This window comes from Rhinolophus sinicus, chromosome 17 (assembly GCF_057876585.1).
Source record: "Rhinolophus sinicus isolate RSI-liver-muscle chromosome 17, RSI-T2T, whole genome shotgun sequence".
In the NCBI taxonomy this organism is placed as follows: Eukaryota; Metazoa; Chordata; class Mammalia; order Chiroptera; family Rhinolophidae; genus Rhinolophus; species Rhinolophus sinicus.
This window is the reverse complement of record NC_142517.1, coordinates 191,903,449-191,929,848: the sequence shown is the minus strand read 5'-3', so window position 1 is coordinate 191,929,848 and position 26,400 is coordinate 191,903,449. Positions and strand designations below refer to the sequence as shown.

Genomic DNA, 26,400 nt, shown 5'->3' with positions numbered 1-26,400 from the left:
CTTTGATTCATAATGTTAAAAACAAGTCAAAATAATTGATTTTAAAGACTATTTAATGAATGAAATGAAAGGAGTGAATTACAAGAAAACCACCCACTCTTTACATAGGTCTTTCAGTCCTATGTAAATAAATAATGTGTAGCCTTCTAAAGGAAATGATCACATTGTTAGTAAGAATAATTTAAATGCTCTCATGAAATGCATAAACCATTTAAACATATTCATTATTTGTACATTTGATAAATACATTTTTTTCATTTTACACACACACACACACAACAATATATACAAATCAGAGGCAATAGGATATAAATATTTACTTAAGGCGTCATTGAATACTATCATAATAAAGATGAGTTGAAGGATTCACATCAATAAAAGGGGAGGAAAAGATATTATGCATAAAGATTATCATAAAATAATATTCTCATTACTATATCTATTCAAGATCCATATATGATACAACTGTAACAGTCTTCCATAAATGAAGTGGAAGTTACAACACAAGAATTTTGCCCATAACACCAAGCAAATCTTTTTTTATTAACTGAGTTGAACTTTAAAATTATGTTATGACCAAAAATCAATAAAGAGAAACTGATTTAAGTTCATCCAAGTGTGAAGGGGTTTATTACTAGTGCTACATCACTCTAATGATGTTCTCTTAAAAATTTGTTTTTGTGATATATTGCATCTATTATTGCTAAAAGGATAAAACTGCAAAGCAACCTTGGACATTCATAAATCAATTTAAGAAAAGTAGGCATATAGCCAAAGGAAAAGTAAAAATTCGCTATAGAGGTTTTAAATACTAGGTAATTATAATATATGCAAACTATACCCATATCAAATTTCTAATGAGGAATTCCTTCACAGGATTGTTTTTTTAAACTAACAAAGTATCATCCTTGTTAGTAACTTCACAGCATGAAGATAAGTAATATTTTAAGGCTTGTTTTTCCTTTTAACCTTCAAGGTAGAATACTCATAAAAACACAAAAACTAATGGTTCCTGAACTATATTTGTGAGATTACTATTGCTCATGTTCTTATTTCAATTCCATACTATATAGAATATATCAGACTTATGTTTAAAATATTAAGAAATCATAATACACTTTTAAAAATATATTCTCTAAAATGTGCATCATATACACACATCACAATGAGTTTATATAATGAAAAATGACACTTTTAACCCTTGAGAAAATAGTTCCTTTAGACTTTTCAGCCTTTATCATGTCGCTCTAATATTTTTCAATGTATTTATTTACTGTCTTTCTCCTAAGACTATTTGGACTGTGATATATACATGCATGTGATATACCAGAATTTTAAGGTAAATTTGTTTACATATTTCATGTTATCACATACAGACAAAAGAGTGTAGAAATCCTAAGCATACATCTCTATGAATTCCACCAATGAGGCACACTATCTAATCACCTCCCAAATCAACAAAACATATAAGCACCCCAAATGTCTCTCTCGCTTGCACCCTGTCAAAGTCCTTTCTTCCCCCCAAAGTAACCATAACCTGACTTTAACACCAAAGGTAAACTGGGTATTTTGAACTTCGTATAAATGGACTCATAAACAATGCGTTTTTTATTTCTAACTTTATTCACTCAACAGTATGTTTGTGAGACTCAGTACTATTATTTCAATGTTTCCTTGCTGTGTAGCATCAATTGTATGAATAAACCTTAATTTATTTATCAACTGCTATTGTTGAACATGCAATGGTTACTGTTTGGTGGCTGTTATGGATAGTAGAGCAATGGACATTTTGTACATGCCTTTTGATGCACATATGTAGCATTTCTGCTGCGTTTATATATCAGAGCGGATTTATTGAGTCATAGCTATTCATATGTTCACCTTCAGTTTAGAAAAACATTTTTCTGAAGAGTTTTCCGAAGCTGTTTTACAAATTTATACTTCTATCAGCAGTGTATGAAAATTTCAATTCTTCTTATTGTATATAACCAATCGTTGGTCCCTTGGTTGTTGTTGTTGTTGTTGTTGTTGTTGTTGTGTGTGTGTGTGTGTGTGTGTGAGGGGGATGTTTATTTAATATCCACCATCTTTTAGATGTGTAGTGGTAGCTCATTATGGTTTTAAAATGGATTTTTCCAATTATTAATGAAATTTAGAACTCTATACTTATTGGCCATTATATATTCTTTTACACAGCATATCAAATATATGTAAATGAATGTATATATCTTGATATAAAATGGAATTTATAAAAAGAGGAATAAATAGATAAAGCCAAGCAAGATAAAAATAAGAATAGTAAAACCCAATTCAAAGCAGTAAATTTGGTACATTTATTACTTATGTTATCGATGACTACGCAGTTTTAAAAGATGAGCTGAACATTTGGATTAAGATTCCTATCAGCAAAGAAAGAGGAGAGATGTAAAATAAATTATTCATTTCATGGCTTTTCCTAGTACCATGTGCTATGAAAAAGTTATTCCATGGATTTTCATAAAGATGATACTCTAAACAACATTCTCAACATTCTTGAGATAAATAACAGCGAGTTCATTTAACTAATTATCTTAGTATCTTTCCATACAAGTGCAGAACCATCATTTGCATTAGGTGTCTGGTGTACATAGTTATATCGATCTCTATACAGTCATAAAGAGATGAGCATATGGGCTTATAGAAACATGAAGACTGTATTCCTAAATATCATATTATTATAAATGCCAATTATTAATCTTACAATAATGTCCATGAAGTACAACAACTATTCAAGATAATTTAGTCTGTACTTCTAATTTTATTCTAAAACTGAACTGTACACGACTGTAGCCACTAGCTTAATTTAGGTAAAATTAAATTAAGAATTAATTTTCTTAGTTACCCTAGATAGTGCAAGTGCTCAATAGCCACAGATGGGTTTTGGTTACTATACAGGGCAGGACAAATACAAAATATTTTCATTACTACAGAGTGATTACTATTCTAAAGCTTTAAACTATTCTAAAGCTTTAAAAATATTATTCCCTATAGCTTATGAAAATTCTGCATTAATTTGAATATTGAATTTATAACAGCCTATTATATTTTGGGACTAGGTAACATTTATCATGTACCTAACTGTAAGAATTAAATATTGAAGGCCAATGGGACTGAAAGATTGTTCTTGGATCAGAATACTTCAATTCTAGTCTTAGCCCAGTCTTTACATGGGCTCCATGATTTAAGGAAAATCCTCAGTGTCTTTAATCTTACCTTTTGTACAACAAGTAGGTTAATGGATAAACTCCAAGAGAAACCTGAATTTTCTGATTTTTTAAAATCATAATCTCACATCTAAGTTAATGATAGCATGAAGGTCATTTAAGGGAGTCTGATGCATTCAATAGAAAAAAAACTAAAGTTATAAACGGGGTTCATCAAATCAAAAATAGCACATAGGCATTCTTAGCATGAAAAAGGGATTCTTCAGATAAAAACAACACTGTTGAAATATTATAAGTTGTTTCTTTCAGATGTTACATTTTTACCCATTTAAAAATGTCCAATGAATATATTAAGAACATAAAATAGTTAATTTTTACATAAATCCATACTTTAAACTGAAGGTGACATAACTCTGCATTACAACGACAACAAAAAATTAACATTTTCTCTCTAGATTCAATTATATTCATTTTAAAGATATTCTGAATAAAAAAAATAACGGAGACAATGGTTTTGGTGTATCTCAGATCTTAATTTAACTGAGGCTTTTCGATGATGTCAATTATTTTTTGCTGACTTACTGACAACATTGCTCTATAAATGATATGGAAACAAAAGCTACTTACTGCTGAATTTAAATCATTCCGTCATATTCAGGTTCTCTTTTTTATCTTTGTTTTAAAATTTCAGCTTTCCTGAGTTATAGTTGACATACACATTTGTAAGATATTTAAAGGGTGCATCATGGTGATTTGATATGTAAGTATACTATAAAAAGATTCCCCTCATCTAGTACACACATCTGTCACTTTGTCTGTCTGTCTGTCTGTCTGTCTGTCCGTCTGTCTATCTATCTATCCATCTATCTATCTATCTATTTATGTGTGCGTGTGAGAGAGAGAGAACATTTAAATTCTACTCTCTTAGCAAATTTCAATTATATAACACATTCTGATGAACTATAGTTACTGTGCTCTATATCAGATCCTCAGACCTTGTTCATCTTATAGATGAAAGTATGTGCTCTTTTACCAACCTCTCAGGTAAACCTGACTATGACTCATAATATGTAAGCACAGTGTCACACTTTTTACAGTTGTGGAAATTGAGGCACAGAAATGTTAAAACAACTTGTTGAAAGCCATACCGCTTGTATTAGTCTGCTCAGGGTACTACAACAAAATACCATAGATGGAGTGGCTTCAGCAACAGAAATTTATTTTCTCACAGTTCTGAAAATTAGAAGGCCAAGCCCAAGGTACCAGCATCGTTGGTTTCTGATGAAAAGAGAGCTCCCTTCCATCATGCAGTAGACGTACACCTTCTCCTTTTTTTGTCCTACCTGGGTGGGTGGGTGGGGAGTGTTGGAGAAAGAGAGAGAGAAAAAGAGAGAGAAAGAGAGAGAGAATGTACTAGCGCTCTGGTGTCTTTTCTAATAAGAATACTAATCCTATAGGATCAGCCCTCCCCCAGCCCATGACCACATTTAATTACTTTCTTGTTCATCTTATAGGCCCTATGTCCAAATACAGTCACATCACAGGTTAGGACCTCAACACATGAATTTGGGGGGAGACACAATTCAGTCCACAGCACCACTATTAACTGACAAAGTCAAAATTTAAGCCCAAGTGGTTATAAGACTAGCATGTACTCTCTGAACCTCGATTGCATCTCTGAAAGTAGAAGAGCAAAAAACGCCTACTGTATAACGTTGGGGAAATGTCATAAGATACCATTTTCTCTAAGGTAGCAGAACAAACACAAGATATATTGAAATTTTGGGGACAATCTATGCAGAGTTGCCATTTTTATAATGATTTTGTAATTTAATTTTCTTTGATATCAAAGGAAATATATACACTGAGATGAAAAATGTAATATGCGTTTAAAAATGGTTATGATTAATGTCTTACTATGTAGCCTGTATTGCTGCTAAATATGGAGGATATTTAATATGCCAAAAGTTCAGTTACACAGAGGACCGCTAAGTGGGACATTTCAACTGTCTACGACATCAACTTTATTTCCATAGAAAGGATTCTGAATCGTCAAAGAAATTATGGGGCCACTCTTCTGTGACGCAGCCTCCTGTCTCTAGGTAACGCGTTGAGAGTGGGGGCTCAATGTCGCGGTCGCAAAGCAGCTGCCACCACCTGCGGGCCCCTTTCCCCTAGGATCCTTGACTCTTGGAAGCTCAGAACCATGGCCCTGCCGCTCTTGCCCGGCTACAGCTTCAGCCGCAACGTGGGAAAGAAGAAGTTCCACAAATCTCAACACTGGGGCTTTTGCAACAATGTTAGCATGCTGGTGGGTGAAAGTAAACCTGGAATAGGCGGAGAACCGCTTCTCGGGCAAAAGATGAAGCACAAATACAGTGTATTTACTAAAGAAGTGGGAAGTGACGCACCGTCCTGGGTAGCTTTTGACAAACAGGTATTATCTTTCGATGCCTACGTGGAAGATAAAGTGCGTGAGACAAGTCAAGAAAACTATGGCATCAGATGCTATAAAATCCTCTTCTATCTCGAAGATGACACAATTCAGGTAAACGAACCAGAGGTGAGAAACAGCGGAGTGCCTCAAGGGACTTTCATCAGGCGTCATCGGATTTCTCTCCCACCTCCGGAGGATGCTCAGTTTTATACGGTGCATCATTTCAACATCAACATAGACATTGTCTTTTATGGCCGAACATTCAAGATTTACGACTGTGATGCATTCACAAAAAACTTTTTGAGGAAAATAGGAGTCAAATTAAACCCTCCAGGACAGTGTCCGGAAGATCCTTCCACGAAGATATGGAGAAAGAAGCTAGACTGCGTAAAGCGCTTACGTCCCCAGCAATCCTCCGACACCCTGAAACAATTCCTCCAGTATGATAGAAAGGTGTTGCGTTTCTTCTGCATGTGGGATGATTCCGCCTCATTATTTGGGGACCGTAGAGAATTCATCTTGCATTACTTTCTGTCGGATGATACCATTGAAATCAAAGAATTGCTACCACACAACTCAGGCCGGGATGCTATGCCATTTTTCCTCCAGAGGAGAAAGCTGCCCAAGTATGGCCCCCCTGGACTCTACCAACCAGGTGAGGTAACAAATCAGACAGTTCTCAATTTGTATGGTGGCTTGGGAGTGAAACATGTGCATGGCTACCTGTTGGATAAATACAAGCTAGGAAAATCAGAGCAAGAGTTTTACAAAGATAGTGACCTGTCCTTAGGAACCACCATCAATGTGTGGGGAAGGAAAGTGGTCCTTTGTGACTGTGATGAATTTACGAAGACTTATTATAAAAATAAATATGGAATTGAGAACTTTACGCCGATTTCATTCAAGGCTCCACCTCCTCCAAAAATAGAAAGGAAATTTCCACCTTATACGGGCTTTGGTTCTGAAGAGGATTCTCTCTGCTCTTGTATAGGCCTCGTGCCCAAACCTTGTCTTCATCTGAGGAATGTCAGGAAATTCATGGAAAACGATAGCTATGGCAACACAAGCCGTATACTCCGTTTCTTAGCAAAACTAGTCACAAAACAATGTGCCAATGAGGGCAGACTGTTTATTATATCTTATTTTCTCAGTGATGACACAATTTCAGTGTTTGAACCCACAGAGAGGAATTCCGTTTCTAGTTTCCGGAAGTTCTTGAAAAGAATGCGTGTTGAGAAGCCTGGACAAGAAGTTTTTAAAAGTGAACTATCAGAATATATCAAAGCCGAGGAGCTGTATATTGGAGCCAAAGTGAATGTGAATGGCCACCTGTTTCTTGTGTTGAGTGCTGATGAGTACACCTTAAAATTCATGGAGGACAATTCAGACAAGTTTCCTTTGAGCAACCTTGAACTTGTTCTAGAAAAGCTGAAAGAAAAAATATCGAAATCCGGAGACGTCAGGCAGGTATTTAGGGCTGCTGACCCTGGGCTCACGAAGAAGATGGATTGTAATACATTCAGAGACATAGTGATGACCATAGGTGTTGGGAAACTCACAGAACAAGAATTTGTAACCATTGCACGTCACTACAGGGTGCCTGATGACCCTTGTCCAGATGTGAAGGTCCTAATTGCAATGGCCCATGAACAGCTCAAGAAAAATTCTTTTGAGAACTTTGAAAGACTCATTTGTAGCTCTGTATACCAAGATCGAGAGAAAAAAAAAGTATTACCCAGCAAAGCCATCAAAAGGCTATGCAAGTCCTTCAGGGTACCTTTGAGTAATGATCTTTTAGAATCCTTACTGTCCGAGTTTGAAAACAATGAAGAACAAATCAATTATGAGTCATTTTTCTGTGCCCTGAACTGGAGAATAAATATAATGCCCACGCAGATAGCAAAATCACCCTTGAAAGAGAGAGTCGATGTGTTGGTCGGGATGCCATCACCTATTTCTATGAAATACATTGACTATTTAAAATTTTTAAAGGACATATATGGCTTAGAAGAGTAGTAAAATGCCAGTTTTGCCCAACTCCTTTGATTTCCTGCTCTAATTTTGCCAAGTTTACTTCTGTAGATATAATTTCATTAAAAAGAGAAGAGAAACGTGGTTCATACTGAATTGAAATCCATAGACTACAATCAGTCTTCTTTTGTCATTTTAGTTTTTCAGAACATGATCTTGTATTGCTGATGTACCAGCACTATTAAAAATGTCATTTAAAGGAACCTCAAACATTTTTATTATATGTATGATTTATTAATACCAAAGAGTCTTATGGTAATTTTGTAATCAACATAATTTGATTTATATAACACAAAAATAAAATGACTTTTGACATCTGTATATGAAAATATAAAATCAAATTATATCAGATCAGTAAGTTGGCGTTCTATTAAACATTTTTTGAAATCTTAAAAAAAATAAAAGAAAAGAAAAAGAAATTGTAGGGTCAGAAAGTCTCCAATATAGCACAGAGGTTATCACAGTTGAGAAAAATAGAATGACCTAAAATTTTCTTATATGTTCTGATACACCAGTGTATTTAAATTTAACCCAATAAAATGCATAGGCGTTACATCAGGAGAATATTTTCTGAGTTAATTTTTTGAAACTCTATTTGCATAGTTTCCTGAAAGTATAAAAGAATGAAGGAAAAAAAATATTTTTAAGTTATATATTTAGTTACTTAAATAAAGATATTTATCTGTTAATTGAGAAATTATGAAATAGCGAGGTTAGGTGCATTTTTTCTGCTTTAGATGAGCAGTTATCTGTTTAATGCCAGGTGTATTACAGGAATGTTCAAACTGATGCCATTGTTATTGGCATATTTTGGCAGTTTCTCTTTTCAAGTGTCTATCTCATTCCCTGATAAATTCAGTAAGCAGTAAAACTTGTCTTCTTAATGTTTTGATTTCTCACTACCTCCAATCATGTACTAACATCCTCAAAATCTTCATATTAAATCCATCTTTCTTATGTTGTATTTCAAGCCTAGTGAAGTTTCTCATCATGGTAATTCTCTTCCTCTGGATCTAAATATCAATTGTATCCTATTTCAATATCAGTTCTTGCCTTAGCCATTTATATGTATTTCAAAATTTCTCTCTACTTTATCAAGGTCTTTTTTCTTCTATTCAATCTTCCTCCAAGATAAGAAAGCACATTATGTAATATGCTACAGTAATGTGTTCTAAGGAAAAAAACAATGAGAAAAGGATATGGGTTGAAATTTTAGATAAGGTGGCAGGCGAAATCTTCACTGGGAAAGTGGCTTTTGGGTAAAAACCAAAAGCAAGAGAAGAAAGTATGTAGGTACAAGAGGGAAGCACAATCCATGGAGAGGGAACAGAAAATGAAGACTCAAAGACAGAAATGTGCCTGGAATGTATGAGAGACTGATTATTAATCATTTATTTTTTTGTTTTGTTTTGTTTTCAAGCTTCATAAATATTCTTTAAATAAAGGGGATATAAATCCTCAGATAAAGAGTTCGTGTAGAAGTAAAATAAGCACATACTTAAATCCTGTGTGCGAGCAGCTGCTTTTCATGAAACATCATTCACAATAGCATACATTAACATCAAAAAGTCAATTTTTAGAAAAATATATAACTTTAATTAGTACAGTCTGATTTAATCATTTATCTAATTGTTTAAATGTCATACAAAAGAAAAACATGCTCATGAACTCATATACTTTTTAGAAAAGAATGGCAGGATGAAAGAAAGGAAATTACACTTCAGTATATAACACAAAGTTAGGTCCTCGTCTAAACTCTTTAAGGGGAGGATCTCCATTAAGTAAAATTCTATTGATTTTATAGATCAGATTTCATGTAGAGAGTGAAAGTAGCGTGGCCAAGGTCAGAAAATAAATAGTAAACCTAAGGCTGTTGTACGAGGTCGACAATTAAGTTTGCAAACTTGTTGCAACGATATTGCTAACCTTTTTTGATATCAGAGAGATTATTCATTATGAATTTGTAACAACTGGACAAACAGTTACCGAGTTTACTATTTGGAATTGCTGAAAAGGCTGCTTGAAAAATTTAGACGACCTGAACTTTTCACCAACATTTCATGGCTCTTGCATCACAGCAATGCACCAGCTCAAACGGCACTGTGTGTGAGGGAGTTTTTAGCCAGTAAACAAATAGCTGTATTGGAACACCCTCCTTACTCACCTGATCTGGCCCCCAATGACTTCTTTCTTGGCCCGAAGATAAAGGAAATATTGAAAGGAAGACATTTTGATGACATTCAGGACATCAAGGGTAATATGACAAGAGCTCTGACGGCCATTCCAGAAAAAGAGTTCCAAATTGCTTTGAAGGGTAGACTAGGCCCTAGTGTCAGTGCATAGCTTCCCAAGGGGAGTACTTCGAAGGTGATTATTGTAGTAATATTCAGCAACGAGATATATAGCGCTTTTTCTAGAATGAGTTTGTGAACTTAATTGTCTGAGCTCGTATTACAAATCTATGCTGTTTCATATCTATGTAATTTGTTTATGGCATTATGTGTAAGCAGTCTTATACCAAATAATCCCTAAAAAAAGTTTCAGTTATTATATCTGTTATTAATAGCCTATATTTAATGTAGTATCCAATAACATTAATAAATTTAGATCTGATTTCACTTCAGTTGAAATAATGTTTCATTATTCTTTGAGTTCATAATTAATGTTTTATACCACATGGTTAAAGACAAATTAATTCTCTTTCTTTCATATATTATCTTACAAGAACAGATGCTACGGCTTCCAAATACATAACATTATTCACTGGAAGACAAACAGATAATTCCATTAGTTGAAAAAGTATTTTAAATATAAATCATGGTATACTGTCATTGCTCATATTGACTTCACTTTCTTTTATTTCTTTAATGTGACTGAACTGGCTATGTTTCTTATTCTAGCTCTTATCACAAGGATTTTTTTTTTTTTTTTTACTTGATAAAAATTTTTACTATAACATCACTAATCATTGTAACAGGAGCAAAATGAAAGAATTTGAAGAGATAATTTTTCTAGAATATGTTTATATTCAATTGTAGTTTAGAAATTCATGCAGAATAGGCATTTAGAAACATCACTCTCCTTAATTGTACTTATGCAAACCTATTACAAGACATTTTTAAAATACTTGTCAGAAGAAAGCATGGTGAATCGCAATGTATAGAATTCATGATCATGCTGTTTATGGTTCTTTAAAACTATGATAAAAAAAGACTTTTAAGAATAGAACAGATTGAGACAGTTCTTAGTTCCTGTGTCTAAAAGGGAGTGTCATTAAATCTGAGCCATCCCCCGTTATTTGTTTCTTTTAAAATGTTAATGTTTAACAGTAATAAGCTTTCACATGAACTCACTGCTAAATGCATGTATGGCCTTACTGAATCCCATGCAAGTTACAAACGTTAAAAGATTTTATAATTGTGTCTAGTAAGTAATTTGCTTAAGTCCCAGAGCTAGAAGGGCAATTCTAGGATTTGAACCCAGACAATTTGATCTAGGGATATCACTCTCTCAAGCATTACTTGACTGCCTCCAAATAACCCTTCCCTGGCTTGTGTCAGACCCTATGCTAGGCGTTATGGTTACAGGAATATACAAGATAGCTGTGAGATAACTGGCAAAAGGTTACAACAACAGTTTTAATAGGATAAAACAGGTCGGTGGAATCGCCACGTGAAAACTGAATGACTTACAAAATTTTGTTAGTTCAGTGACATAAACAACAAAATTATGAGAAATCAGAACCACCGATTATGAAATGGTACCAAAATTATCGTGGGTATGGTAAGGACTCACAAGAGAAAATTCTCCCCCATACATCAGGATACTTGAAGAAACACAAACAGTTCTTTCCTCTTGGGCTTTAGGAGAACTGCTCAGAAAGCTCTAGATAACAAAGGCTTCTGACATCAGATTAAAATGATAAATAACCAAATTAGTTTCAAAAGCTTTTAAAAAATTATTTATTTCTAACCACGTGTTCTCCTTTTTAGAAAAGTGATTATTGATGTATTGAGAGTAACTGGATATTCCCGTTTCATCTCTGATTCATGTTGCTGTTGATCTACTTCTTTTTGTAAGGCCCTACCGTGTGGAGAAGATACTGTATGTATTACTGACATGTAACAATGGTTATGACAAATAAGGATATGGTATTCAGTAGTTGAATGGAGTTAGTTTGCAGTCATCAACTTAAATTTCAACATTTGAGGGTTTGTTTGTTTTTTTAATTCAGAAGGGAAATGGCATAATGTTCACTAACAGGGTAAGATGCTATTTTAAAAGTATAACTTGCTTGAAATAGTTCATATATTGCATATGAATTCGATTATGCTTCCATTTCACACTTGCTAGGCTAATGCCATCTCTTGCTCTGGTTTTTACTCAAAAGCTGCTTCCCAGTGAAATTTTCTTCAAAAATTTCAACACATATCCCACTATTTTCATTTTTTTTCTTAGTGTTGTAGCGTACTATGTAATGTGCATACTTATCTTTATTTTCATTTTGTCTCCTTAGATGTAAGCTCCTTAACAATGGAAATTTTTGACTCATTTTGCTCACATTTGTTTCATCTGTGTCTGTCCTACAGTAAATGCCCAATTTGTAATTCATATCAAATTATTTATATAAATAATGAAATAATGTGTGTAATGAGATAATTTAGATGAAATAATTTTATAATATTATAGTATTAATATTTTATTTTACTAATAGATATAATACTGTTTATATAATTAGCTGATGTGTAAAATAAAATTTACCAGAAATTAGTCAACATAAAACCAATAGTTTTAATTGATATTTTATAATTTTACTCAACTGCTCTTTCATTTTGGTTAAAAAAAATATGCCTGCTCCATGATTCATAATCAGACTCCTGTCAGAGATCTAATCTATAGCGAAGGCAGCATTGTTGATATTGTCTCATTACATTGATCTGTATGGTATTGTTAAGACGAACTTAATACATATATTTAAATATTTCATCATCAAAACATATTCGCAGTGCCTATTATATGTGTTGTATAAAGCAGGTTCTCAGTAAGTATTTAATGAATAAATGAATGAATGAAAAAGTTATAAATATGCACTCTTTATCAAACCAAGGAAAATTAACATAATTAATGAAAGCAACACCATTTTAAATAAAATTAAATGCACATTTAAATGAAGAGAGATGTAATGCAGTGTTTATTTAAATGGGTTTATCACATTTCAAATGCAATTTGTACTACAATTTAGCTTTGTGACAATGTTAATATTCCTTTGGCAAACATCTTTTGAGTGCTGCTGTCACTGTTCAGAAGATAGAATGAATAAGGTGGCGTTTTCCCCCATAATCTTTCTCTTCTCTATCCCCCACTTTTTCTCTCATACACACACATATGCACACATAAACACACATAATAAGTGTCAACAAAACAAAAAGATGTTGTAAGGTAATATGACTGCAAATATATGTTATATATAACAGTTCCACAAAGGAGGGAACATGCGAAAAATTGATATTCTACAGAACATCAACAAACCACTGCTTTCTGGACAGCAAACCAAAAATACTACATGGGAGGAAAACCTATTGGAAGATACTATAGTTCAGTCTAGTATGGTGTCAGAGAAGACAAAAGGAAGGATAGATAAGGAAAATAATTCCCTTTAGATGAATTTTAAAAAAACAGATTGTGCTTCAGTAATTACAATGTTCCTTCTTAATGAAGGAAATATTTTGAACTAGTTACCTTCTGAATGAAGAAGCAATGCTATTGTAAGAATATTAGAGATAAAAATCTAAGTTTAGCCAGTTAAGAGTCTTATATTTTTCTTACCACTTCTGAAAATATTTGTTGATTAAAGCAAAAGTGAAAAAAAAATGAATCTGCCCTTGATACACCTTATTATAATAGTGCAGGGTACCATACAGAGAACCACAGGTACCACTCAACAGGTTCAATCAGCCCAAGCTGTGTTAGAATCAGGCCTAAAATAAAAACTCCCGTAATCTGTTAAAATATTCTAATATAGTTAGAGCAGATTTCATATAGTGTAAAGAGGAAAACAGCATGCTCCACTGATTTTTATGTGTTTTTTAAAGGTAATTTAACGTAGTTATGGTTGCATGCTAATACATTCATAGGAAAGAGGGAAATAATCAACAAATATAGGGTAATTAAACTTCAGGGTAAGCTATAAAAGGAGGAAAACTTGGAGAGTTAAATTTTAAATGAACTTCCTCAATATCTAATTGACTAATTCTAAGGAAAAGAAAACAAAAAAACATGTAATGTGTATACATCTGAATTGTTTTTTCTTTCAACTTGAATTCAATGGAGTTGACTTTCTTACAGTTTCTTCCAGGAAACACATTTGACAATGTGTTACAAATATTACCCTACTGACTAATTGATTCCTCAGGCCAGGTTTATAAAAGCACTCTGGTGCAGACCCTATCAAACGCTTTCTAATTATAGGTATGTGGAATGCTAATTAATTAGTCATGGGATACTAATTAGTTACCACCCCTCAATTGTCTTTAGTGAAAATATTGCCCTTGGATTTTCCTACAGAGGAAATGTGGAAAAAATATTCTCTTTTAGGCAGAGAGAGTTAGTGATTCATAATCAGTTTTGAATCTGCATAGCTTCTAATTCCAACATATCCTTTTTGACTAATAAGTATTGCAAAGTTGCTAGCCGGTTTGCCTCATTAGCACTGTTAAATTGAGCAAAAATTTATATAAGACCCGGGCTTATTTTCGGGGAAACATGGTAGGTAGGTTAATCTCACCAAGGTAGAATGAAATTAAACAGATCTTTCTTATTTTACGTTATCTGGAAGGAGGTCTTTGTTAAACTGAGATCATCATCAATTTCAGAGGTGAAATTAATGTTCTACAATCACTAGCTACCATCATCTTTTAAAGACTTTTAAACAAGGAGAGTCCAGAGTGACAAGGATCGTCAATATTTTTTGTTTGTTTGTTTTGCCCAAAATGCTTCAGCTCTAGTCACCTATTACCTTAGCATGTCTTCAAATAGTTTCTAACTACATGAATTACTATTTAGCTATGTCTCTGATGTCAAATGGTATCAGTTAAGTATGTTCAGCATTGTGAATGCCCTGAATGTGACTGCACTGCACACCAAAAATGATTAAAATTGTAAATTTTATGTTATGTATATTTTACATAAAAAAAACCTTAACTGTTAAAAAAATGAAACATTTTCTAAAAGGTAACGTTAACTATCTTCAATCAATTTCAGTAGTATCATGAGAATTGTTTCTTTTAATAAGATATTTTTTCTATAAATTTAGCATTTTTACACGAGCATTCTTTTCCACACATTATGATATATTATTATGACTTGGGTCTACGTGTTCAACTATCACAAGAGTCCTCTTGTCAAATGTCTTATTCATTAAGCAACTTCAGAATTGGGATTCTGAGGGCAGCTGTCTTTTATGTCTGCAGACATAAAATTTGAAAAAGTTTATTTGCCCATGACATTTATATGTTCCCACTTTGGTTAACATCCCCTTGCTATAGTAATAAGTTTAATTTTTTTCAAGTTAGATTGAAGAAAAAGTATTACTCTTAAATTATGCTCCTTAACCTACTTTTCTATAGATTCCTGGAAAACCTATTTAGCTATATAGTTTCAGGGCTTTCAGTAAACATAAACTTCTAGTTTCTTTCAAAATGAGAAATGGCTTTAACCAAACAAACAAGAAAAGGCAATACAAAATCTGGAGTAAAGACACACTGGCAACTGTGAGACTATCAGGTTTATTATGGGCAATTCTCCAGGTAATTCTAGGCCACAGAGACAGAGTGCTTGGGTTGAAATTAATGCTCTGTATTTATGGTACTAGCCATATAATTTTGAGTGAGATATTTACCAGTGTTAAACCTCAGTTTCCTAGCATATAAAATGGTAATCATATTACTTATGTCATAGGTTGTGTGGTTAGGATTAAATGAAAAAAACCTAGGTATACAGTTGCTTATCTACAATTCCCAAGTCCACAATGGTCTCAAAACTTACAGTTTTTTATAAGTTGGCTCCCAAATTCATTTAGCAAAACAAAAACAAAAACAAAACCTTTCCTAAGCTGACTTGAGGCTCTTTTTAGTCTTTATTGATCCCACTTATTGTGATTTCTCATGTTTTCCTGCGAATTATTAAAGGGGTTGAATGTGGGGAGCCACTCAACCCAGGTGGGGCATTCATAGTATATAAAATATGCACGGAATTGCCTATCTAAAATACTAACCATATCTGGCTCCAATGACTTTGAATAAGGGATTTTGGACTGGTGTATATAGAAATCACTTAATAAAATAGTCGGTACATGTTCAGCACTTAATTTAGCTATTACAGTTATTAATTTGGGTAACTGTGAGAACTTGAAGTTAAAAATAAACCGCACTATTTCATTTAAGGGCTAGTCAAAGGAGTCCCTACCTCTACTTCTCAGTTGTGACATACAAAAATAACACTTTACCAGTGGGAATCAGGCCTTGTCAATCTTGTATCCCCTTAGTTCTGGTCAGTTTAATGTTTCCTTGGTTGTTTACAACGTGGGACTTAGGTATTTCTGAAATGAGTTTTTGAAATACACTTTTAAAATATGGTTTATAGAGGTGAGGTATGGGCTCTATATGTTAAGCATGTGTGTATTGTTTATTTTATAAAGATGATGTTCATGAAAACAATAATAATCCTATGAATTATGCTTGTGCCACATCAAAAATCATGTCCCAGATCATTTTTATCTATTACTACTTCTGTTTTTTTTCTAAATTAGGAAGTCCAAAATGATTTAAATATTTTGTGAGAAGCAAGATTTTCTTTTTAAAAGCTGCTATTTTTTACTTGATTAATTTAACATTATAATAGCTTTATTTAAAATGTGTAAGAAAAATAAGACTTTGACTATCTGACTTAAGTGGTAAACTATTAATAGCAGATTAAGAAATAAATTTTTTATGCCTTTTCTTTAATCTAAAAATATTTGTTTATTGGGTTTCCTTAGAAAGTGGCACCTTGAGTCTTAGTTAGCTGTCCAAGGCAACTGACAAGTGATAGTTAATTGCTGTTCATAGTCTTTTGAAACACCAGCAAGATGATATTTTCAAAGGGGGAGAAAAAATTTGTGCTACCAAATTTATTTTTTTTTGTGACAAATGAGGACTCTAGTAACACCTATAATGAAAAAATTGTGTTTTGTGGTTACTGGTAAATTTTATCTAACCATTTTCATACACTATATAAAATTATATTTGGGTTTTACCGCAACTTAGCATACTGTAATTTTTCAGCTTCTCAAAATACTGTGTGGGCAATCCTTAAGCTTCCTATATTAAATTTTTAATGCATTTTTATTGTAGTATATCCCAACTAAATATGACTTCTGTATGTGAGAAATAAACAATTACTGTTTATTTTTTTGTCTTAATAATTTAGAATTTTTGTACTCCTAGAACTATAAAAATTGTGTTCTCCACATGACTAAATAGGTGGAAGTATATCAATCTGATATTATTTTTAAGGACCATCACTTTTCTTTTAAAATCTGAATATGAAGTCTTTAGAAGCTTTCAGATATTTATTATATTAATTTTGAAATAGAGCTGTCTGTCTCCGAGGATCAACATTTTAATTTCCCAGCCACATGTAGCAATTAGATCTATGCAATTATGACTTAAACAATGGAAATTCTGAATACGTAGTGTATTATTAAACCACAGCTAACAGGTTGTATGATCCTAATGAACAACCGTGGTTGTATTGGAGGCACACATTTGACACAAATGGTATCTTGTAGAAACAGGATGTCTCTCTAATAATAATGTGTCTTTAATAATACTGAAACAATGTTACAGAGTATTGTCCCTGGAACAGAATCTCCTAGTTTCATGCTAAAGTCATTTAAAGGATAGAAAATGTTTTCTTGGCCTTAATATTCTAGGATTATCTATCAATCCCAGTCTGCTTTATGGACCAAAATAAAACAGATTATTTTTGAAAGGAAATAAAGTGAGTGTGTGTGTTTGTGTGTATGTGTGTGTGTAAATTTCTAAATGCTCCCCTAAAAATGTCTCTTCTTCTTCCCTAACACCTTTGTTTCACAGCTTAACTTTGTTCTGTTCTGTCCATTTTATAGATATTTGCTGATAAATCTTCATTTTTTTTAGCTTTTACTACTTTGCATGGCTATAAAAAGTTAATAACAGATTTATATTTTTATTAGCATTTATGCTATAAATGTAGGAGACATCTTAAATTCTAATTTGATGTACCTTTAAAGTCCTTTTTATTAGCCTGTTAATTCCCAATCATACTGTTTTATTGAAATGTGCATTACCTTTGTTCCACAGTCAAAACGGTGGTATGGATCTAGAATTGTAAGGAAAAAATATCTCTGGTAGTTAGATAAATTGCACACTCAACAACCTTGAAAGTCTACCATAAACATTACTGGCCCATTGAAGTTGTAATAGTAATGACATATCATTTAGTATTATAAATAAAGAATTCTCATACATGTACATCCATAGGTAGATATTTTTTTGGTAGGTAAAAGTAAGACATTTGTTATTGACGATAGTTATTAAATTCCATTTTAAATGTGAATTTTTATTGTGTGGTTTCAGAAATGCATATGCTTAGAAATCTAGATTCATATGTAAGTAATAAGATTACTCTCTTGTGAACTAGAATTCTACTATTCAAAGAGTTCTCATGCATTTATGAAAACTTTTGACTTTGGTATAATATAATAGGGAAATATGCACTTGTTATGCTCAATAACTAACCTAATTTTAGTATTTCTCCCATCAGAGCTCCTGAGCCATTTTCTGCATTCTTATTTGTATTCTGTGTGTGACCTAGCAAGTAACAAGTTAGAGAAGATGGGGGAAACTGATAGTCCACCTCTAACTAAATACCTAACATCTCCCTAACCATTTTGATGTGCATTTCCCCAAATGGAAAAGCAGAGAACATCACTTGAACCTAGATAGTGACAACCTCCTTTTAAAATTTCTGCTGAAATGTAATAGTGGGGACAATGCCAGTTCAGCTGTTACAGCTCATTCTCATAATGGACAAGATGGCAAATTAGTTGGGAGAGAGTTAAAAGCACCCCGGAGGTATAAATATAAACCATCTTCATTGCCATTGCATCTGTCCAGTCATAGCCAAACCCAGGGGGCAGACTATGTGGGTCCTCCTTTATTTTGTACATAGCAGGAACTGCCAGTCAAGTTACATGGTAAAATAGATTCCCAACAATTTCTCTACCGTTAATTGTGATTTCCTAAGGTTGCCTCTGTGACAGAGTTTACAAAGGGAGCTTCAGTAAAACTATCATTAGCTCTATGGATCAATATGGTTTAGAGAATACAAAACAACTTGAGTTGCTTAAAAATAGGAAGTATCAGAGGGTGTCCCCCTCCTCCCCATGGATATCAATTCACATTATTGACTGGTCGACAGTGCAACTGTGAAAAGTTTCCAGATATCAGGTGGACTAGCTGGGAATACAGATAAAGCCACTCTACTAGAGGTATATGACTCCTTAGAGACCTCCTGTGTACCTCAGTACTAAACCTTCTCTAAAGGCGGGGTCTGTGTCTACGATAAGACCATGAAAGATAAGAAAAGGCTAAAGACCAAAGGCATTGTACTATTTCTTCTGTTCTCTTTTCCTGTATTTCTCACCATCTGTCCAATGAGTTTTATCAAGTCATTCTGAAAAAAAGGTAATCAATGACAAAATGAGAAAAAAATGTATATGGAAAAACCGCATAACATAAATACAGATTGCAATATTATCACCACATAACTGGGATGAAAGTGTGATTGCAATATTGAGAAGGAAAAAACAAAAAGAAATAGTTAGGAAAATCAAGGAATTACCTCTCTCCATGCTCAAATCGACATGAGGAGTAACAAAGTTCCATTTCAATTTGGAATAATGCCTCACACAGATAGTTTGTCTTGGTTTTAAAGACCGAATAGTAGAGGAACTTAGAATTATGGCAAAAGGGAAATTAAAAAAAAAAATACATATAGCTACAAGTAGACTGTATTTTTTTTTCTATTCCCCATTACATTTTATATTTTAAAAAAAAAAGTCAAAATTAATTTGTGCTAACAGAAAAATATGATGATTCCTAAATCAATGGTTCTCAAAGTGTTATCTCCAGACCAATAGCATCAGCATGATCTGGGGAATTGTTAGAAGTCAAGTATTTGAGCAGACCTACAGAAATCAGAACATGGGGGTAAGACTCAGCAATCTGTGTTATAGCACTCTGTAGTCTAAAGTTTGAGACTTACTTGCTTAGTTCTTTGTTTCATGGGCTACATTTACAAATCTGAAATTATATGCTTACTAGTAGAATAGGTAGTCATACATGGATATATTTAGCTTAATTTTTAGAATTTTTTTATAAATGCCCTTAGTCCTATACTGATCAGTATTCTGATCCTTAAGGAGGGACAGTGAAATTTTTGGAAACTTGTAGTTGGTCAAATAAGCCTAATTCAGATGTTTGGATATATTATACATTACTGAGCCTATAGTATACATTTTAAAAATATGATTCTGAAAATGCTTTCAGAATGCATGGGATTCAGGTTTGCTTTCTTAATTCCTAAAACAATATGCAGCTATGCAATTGTCATACCATATTTGATAAAAATATATGTTATACTTTAATTATCTAAACTATCTTCATTTAAGATAAAGGTTTCCATTATTAAGATATCAAATTGATTAAGGAGGTAGACTTCTTTTCTCAGCTTTAGGTATATCATTTTCACTTGGTTGACATAACTCTAAAGGCTGCAACATACATTACAGAAGAAGAGAGCTGTCTATGACTTAAAAACACTTAAGTACCATAGGTCCCAGGTTCTTTGAAAAATAGAACCTACAAAGTAGGTTGCACCATTTAAATGAGTCTCCAGTGAAAATGCCATCTTGGGATAATAAAGATAATCACATATTTGAAATCTTAATTTTTTTCTAGTTCAGTAAATAAGACTCTTTGGAATGCAGAGCTATTGATGCCTATAAAATAATAACATTCAAAAACACACATTTAGAAAGTAGTTATTCCTATGAATATTTTATGTTGTATGTATATAGACTTTATTATCAAACAATAATGCTTTCATTAACCTTACAAAAATATATTCCAATACGATCAATATTATACCTGAAATAGTTTTGCTACCAGTAAAGTTGATTTTACAATGTAACTGGTTTATATCTTTTGGTTCTTGTCAAGATAAATTTTTTTAATCTGTGAAAGTCAGATTTTAAAATGGTAGTAGATATAGTAGGGGTAGAATTATATCTGACCTAAGAATTTAAGGATGTTATAAACAAATCGGTGTGAATCCTTTTGAACCTTAATAGACAGCACTTGGATATTTAGGGTAAAAGACCTACAATGAGAGAAGAAACCTTTTGTTCAATTGGATTACAGTAGGACACACTTATTTTACTTAATGTTTTAAAAATATATATCGTGTGCCTGTAACATATTTAGTGTACTACACTAAGCACTTTTTGGACAATAAACTTGTTAGTATATTGAGACATCAAAGATTCTTATTACTGAGTCATTATGTCACTCTTAAGAGAGAAACATGCAAGTATTTTAAGAATGGAAGGAAAAAAAAGATGATAGCTTGAAAATGTAGCAGGTTTTTTGAAGATTTACAATTTTTATTAAATTTATTCAGGTGACATTGGTTAGTAAAGTTGCATAGGTTTCAGGTGTACATTACTATAATACATCATCTATATATTGCATTGTGTGTTCACTACCCAGAGTCAAACCTTCCATCACCATATATTTGACCTCCTTTACCCTCTTCTACCTACCCCCCACCGCCTTACCAATTTTTAGCTGCAATAATGAAGAAAATAGGTTGACAGAAGTCTTGAAGTAAAATGACTCTATGAATAGGTAAGAATGAGGAGAATAAGCAGAAGACATGACAGGAGTAGAAATCTGAATATTGGGAGGTAAAGGGAACCATCACTTACTCAACTGATTCTGAGAAGGATGAATTAGAAGTCACTAATAAATTTAAATAATGATAAAGTAATCAGAATAGCCACAATAGCACAAATTGAGCAACATATACAGTAAAATAACCTGTTTGTGTATCTTTACAGCTCTCACTTAATGTCCAACGTTCATTTATTAAGAATCCATGTATTAGGCACCATAACCACCGCTGTGTCTCTCTCCTCATGTAGCTTATGTTCTAACAGGGAAGCCAGATAATGAACCCATTGCAAGTATGAGTGTATGGGAGACTGTATCTGATAGCATTCACCTTCTCAGAGGAGTTGTGAAGGGAGATTACCTGAAAAATAGATGGGTAAGCTGAGATCTGAAGGATCTAAGTAGTGAGAGAGAAAAGGTTTGTTCTACGTAAAAAAAACAACAACAACAAAAAAACACAAAACAAAACAAACAAACGAAAAAACGAGCTACATGAAATACAATTCACATCTACTGAACAGGGGAAAAATAAGTGGCACTAGATGAAACTGAGGAGGTAGGCAGAGGCCAAATTGCATGATAAAGGCCAGCTTCATTAAAACAACGGGAAGCTCTGGAAGAAGTTTACATAGGTGAGTGCTGCCATTAAGTTTTTAATTTACAGACAGCATTGTGGCTGCAGTGGAGAGAACAAAACTGGTATGGAACAAGCTGGTGGGGGTGTGGGTGGAGATATGTATTTACTCATATAAGGGAGAATTGACAGGATTTGGGGAATGACATAGATAGTTACTCATCTATGACTGACCTGAGCAACTGAGTTGATTATGGTTCTGTTTGGCAAGATGGACTGCTAAAACTGTGTGTGTGTGTGTGTGTGTGTGTGTGTGTGTGTGTATGTGTGTAGGCGGGGAGGGCAGGGGGGTAGAAGTGGGAGTGGTAAATTCAGATTTGAAGATTTTTCTTTTTTGTGTATGTAAAATACTGAAAGGGAATCTCACCCAAGAATATTCTAAGACTGAAATTAGATGTCTTATTTCTTGAGGTTGTTAACTGTCAGTGCACTAAAATTAGACTTTAATGAGTGAGAACATATTGCCATTTATCAGAACATTAGGAGCTCTCAGTCACATTATTTGTATTTCATACCGTCACTTCTAATATTTCACCTTGAAGATCACTCAGGCCTCTGAGAATAATTTGTGTCGGCCTTTGCATTGTTATTGGCTCTCCCTTACAACGCTGGCTTCAGTCTTTGAGAGGAACTCATGGCATTATCACAAGTTGGAGTCACTTAAATGTCTCTTCTCCTTTGGAATTACATGCCATTAATTTTACAAAATAGTAACAGATTGAGTACTGCATATTTTAAAACCCGTCTTTTTAATTTTTAACAGGCTTAAGACTGATAATCTGGCTGTAAATTTATTTTGGTGGTTTTGAACATACGCTCTACTTCAATGATTCCATACTGTGAGGTATTTATTGATAACATATAAAGAAATGAAAATAAATTCTTTTTTCTGTTCGAAATCTTTAATTGGAGAAGTTGCCATCTCGCATGCTGGTAATTGTACACTATTTTAAATAACAGCTTTAATATTATTGATGATAACCAAATTTTTCATACACTAATAAAGCATATAGCAGTGTTGTGATTCTGCATTTGTTATCTAGATGGTGTCATCTTAGATGTCATTCCTCTCTGCTTCCCTTTTAAATGTTATAGTCAAGCAAACTCCCAGTATTTTTCTTCTTAGGGTTCAACCTCTGAGCAATCCCTAAAATCTCGCCTTGATATAAAGAAGAGAGAGTAATGCAAGTCTTATGATTATATATTTACATTAGATTTTAAGGGAGAAATGTATTTAAAAAAATAGACAAATTTAAAGCATTTTTTGTTGCTTTCACAGGAAAGCAAAAAGGAAATGAAGGCTGAGACAAGTCTGAAATTTTTATTTCTTGTAGGAACCACTATAACGTAAAGAGGTAGCATTTTAGCATGTGTTATTTTGTTGCACACTTCCATTGTTCAGTATTATTCTTCTGAATATAATTGTGGAGTGTAATAATTTAGAAAAGTAAATAACACATTTTTTTCTTGGATTTCCTTATAAGTTTTTGTTGGATCATTATGATCCCTGTTCTATACTTTGACTTTTCAGTTTGCTTTACCTAAAGAAATAGCAGGAAAGATAGAAATTTATTTAAGACTTTTAGGAATAGAAACATAATGAGATAGTCCCTTGCTCCAGGGTGGGAAGGTTGCTTAAACTTTGATTAAAATCAGGTCAGGAACAATTTAGTGAGGTTATGGAAGAACCTGGTTTATAGGTAGTCTCTTCACATCCACACTTGTTTGAATGTTTTAATTATCTTTACCAGGGAAATAAATCCAATAATGGCTAAGTCAGATGAACACAGATGCAGTTTAACTGATGTGACTGAGAGATATCTTACCAAGTAGATGGATTAACCAACACACTTGACTAGCTAAATTAGACAGAACTGTTAAACCAGTTTGCAGACAGACATCATTAATTTGGACAGCTGAGAACTGGGATTTCTTAAGAAAGATGGCACAGGTAGTTAGCCATATGTTTGAAATGATTTAAGTGAAGCTTGCCAGAAGCGGAAATGGACTAAATGAACTCTGGAGGCATTTTCCAGTCCTATGTTTCTTATTGAATCTAATTTTAATTTTTAAATCTATATGGAGAATACACACCTATTTTATTTCAAAGTGCCTTGGGTTTAGCGAGGTGACAGACATTTGAAAGAAATATATTTCTTGTAAGTAAACATTTGAATGCTATGCTAGCATAGCTGTTTTGATCAAACACCAATTACTTCAAATTGTAGGATAATTAACTTTACTGTTCAAACATTCATTAGACAATTGCCTTAGAAACTTTAATGTATTTATTTGCATTTTTAGAACAATGAATCATATTTATAAAATATTGAAATATGTACTTTAATGCATAGAAAAAACTAAAAGTTTTCCGAAATATGCTCATAATTTGTAAAGTAAACTTATTTCTTCCCTTCTTTGTTCCCCACACCTACTTTACAGCCAAGAAAACATTTGCCTGATTTTCAGATTCTCTTATATCCAGTTTTAGCCAAATCTCTCCCTGATTCTGTCATTGCTTGTTTTTCCTCCTTTCACTCAGGAACAAGACTGGTACTGTTTTCCCAGCTATTGAGACTGTGGATCCTATTTACTATCTCTTCTCTCTAAGCATCCTATCCTCATGACCATGGCTATTATGAAATTCAGAGCTGGCTGTCACTCTGGGACAGACCTGAAGTACTTACAATGTGTTAGCATATTAAATATATATAGTTAATGGGCCTTTATATTTTAATTGAACACAATTTCCAAATAGCCAAAAAAAAATTGAAAACTTAAGTTAAAATTGTATTCTTCAAGCAATTTCAAGTGGGTGAAGCTAATTTTTAACTGAGGCTTACCAAGCACCTACCTAACGAACAAATAACTATTATCTGATGTGTTTGTATTATAAACAAAAACAGAGTACCATGCATGGGTGAAGGTTGTGCTAGGTTGATCCTTGTAAATCCTCACCTTTTGTTAGCCTGTGAGGTTAGGAGACTAGATACTAAGAAAAACTGACTTCTCTGTGAAATTAACCTGCCCTCTCTTTAAGAAAGCCCAATGAATCAATTCTCGGGCCTGGTATTAAATTAAGACAGAATTAATTTGGATGCATTTGTCAAAATGTTCTGGATTTTGAATATCACTTTTTAAAATTGCAGTGCTGTGTTTTTATTATTTCCAAACCTATCTAAAATTGTATTTTTTTTTTTTCATTTCAGTGAGATTGTATAAATCAAAAAGACAAAAACAAGGAAGCAAACAAGCAAAGAACAATCATTTGTACTCAGTCTATTAAGCTGTTGGTGAGCATTCACTAGTGGTTCCAAACTGTGATAGGACAGATGTTAAGTGTTCGACTATACTTGATAGTGTCAGAGAGGTGGTTAGAAGTAGGGAATTCAGAAAGTTTGTAAGGTATAACCCTTGCCTATTGGAATTCACAATTTCTTATTTAAATGACACGAATATGACTAAAACAACATTAACCAATTCAAAACCTTATATGAATAAGTATTATACAGTGTGGTATACCTCTGAGTGATGGTTGAAATAATCAAGATCTTCCGCTGGCCTCAGAAAGTGGTGAAGTTAAGATTTGGTATAGAAAAGAGGACCAGGTCATTTCAGGAAAGAATCAAGTTTTAAGCCAAGTTCTGGAAATGATAATTAGCCCCAGGCGATAGCAGAGTACACGAAGAACCATGCCCCTTGATTCAGTCCATTTCTTGCTCTGTGACGCATAAAATGTTTTATTTCATTTTAAAATGTTCAGTCTACTAATGACCTAAGGCAGGAGAAAAGCAGTTATCAAAATTGCTAGTGATGTGTATGGTCACTTCATAAATATGGTTTAATGATTTTGAAAACAGACAGAATAGAAACAGAGCATGCTGGAAGCAGTAATAAGGCATTTTTTAAAAGTGTCAGGTTCTTAAATCGTAAATCCAAAGTGAAAAAGAATAGACCTTTCTCCTATGGTTAATCTATAAAAATACCTTTGGAAGAATAGGAGTAGCTTATATTCTGATTGTCCTTGACCAGGAATAGTAAAATTATGCATACATGAATTTC

General features: G+C 33.2%; 2 protein-coding genes across 7 annotated transcripts in view; both read left to right on the top strand.

Moving 5' to 3' along the window:
• ERBB4 (erb-b2 receptor tyrosine kinase 4) overlaps positions 1-26,400 on the top strand; it is a 1,041,923-nt gene that overhangs the window by 298,323 nt on the left and 717,200 nt on the right. The window lies entirely within an intron of this gene.
• LOC109445057 (EF-hand domain-containing family member C2-like) lies at positions 5,407-7,656 on the top strand. Its single transcript, XM_088794191.1, has one exon. It carries the CDS (start codon positions 5,410-5,412, stop codon positions 7,654-7,656), a length of 2,247 nt encoding a protein of 748 aa, XP_088650317.1. The 5' UTR covers positions 5,407-5,409.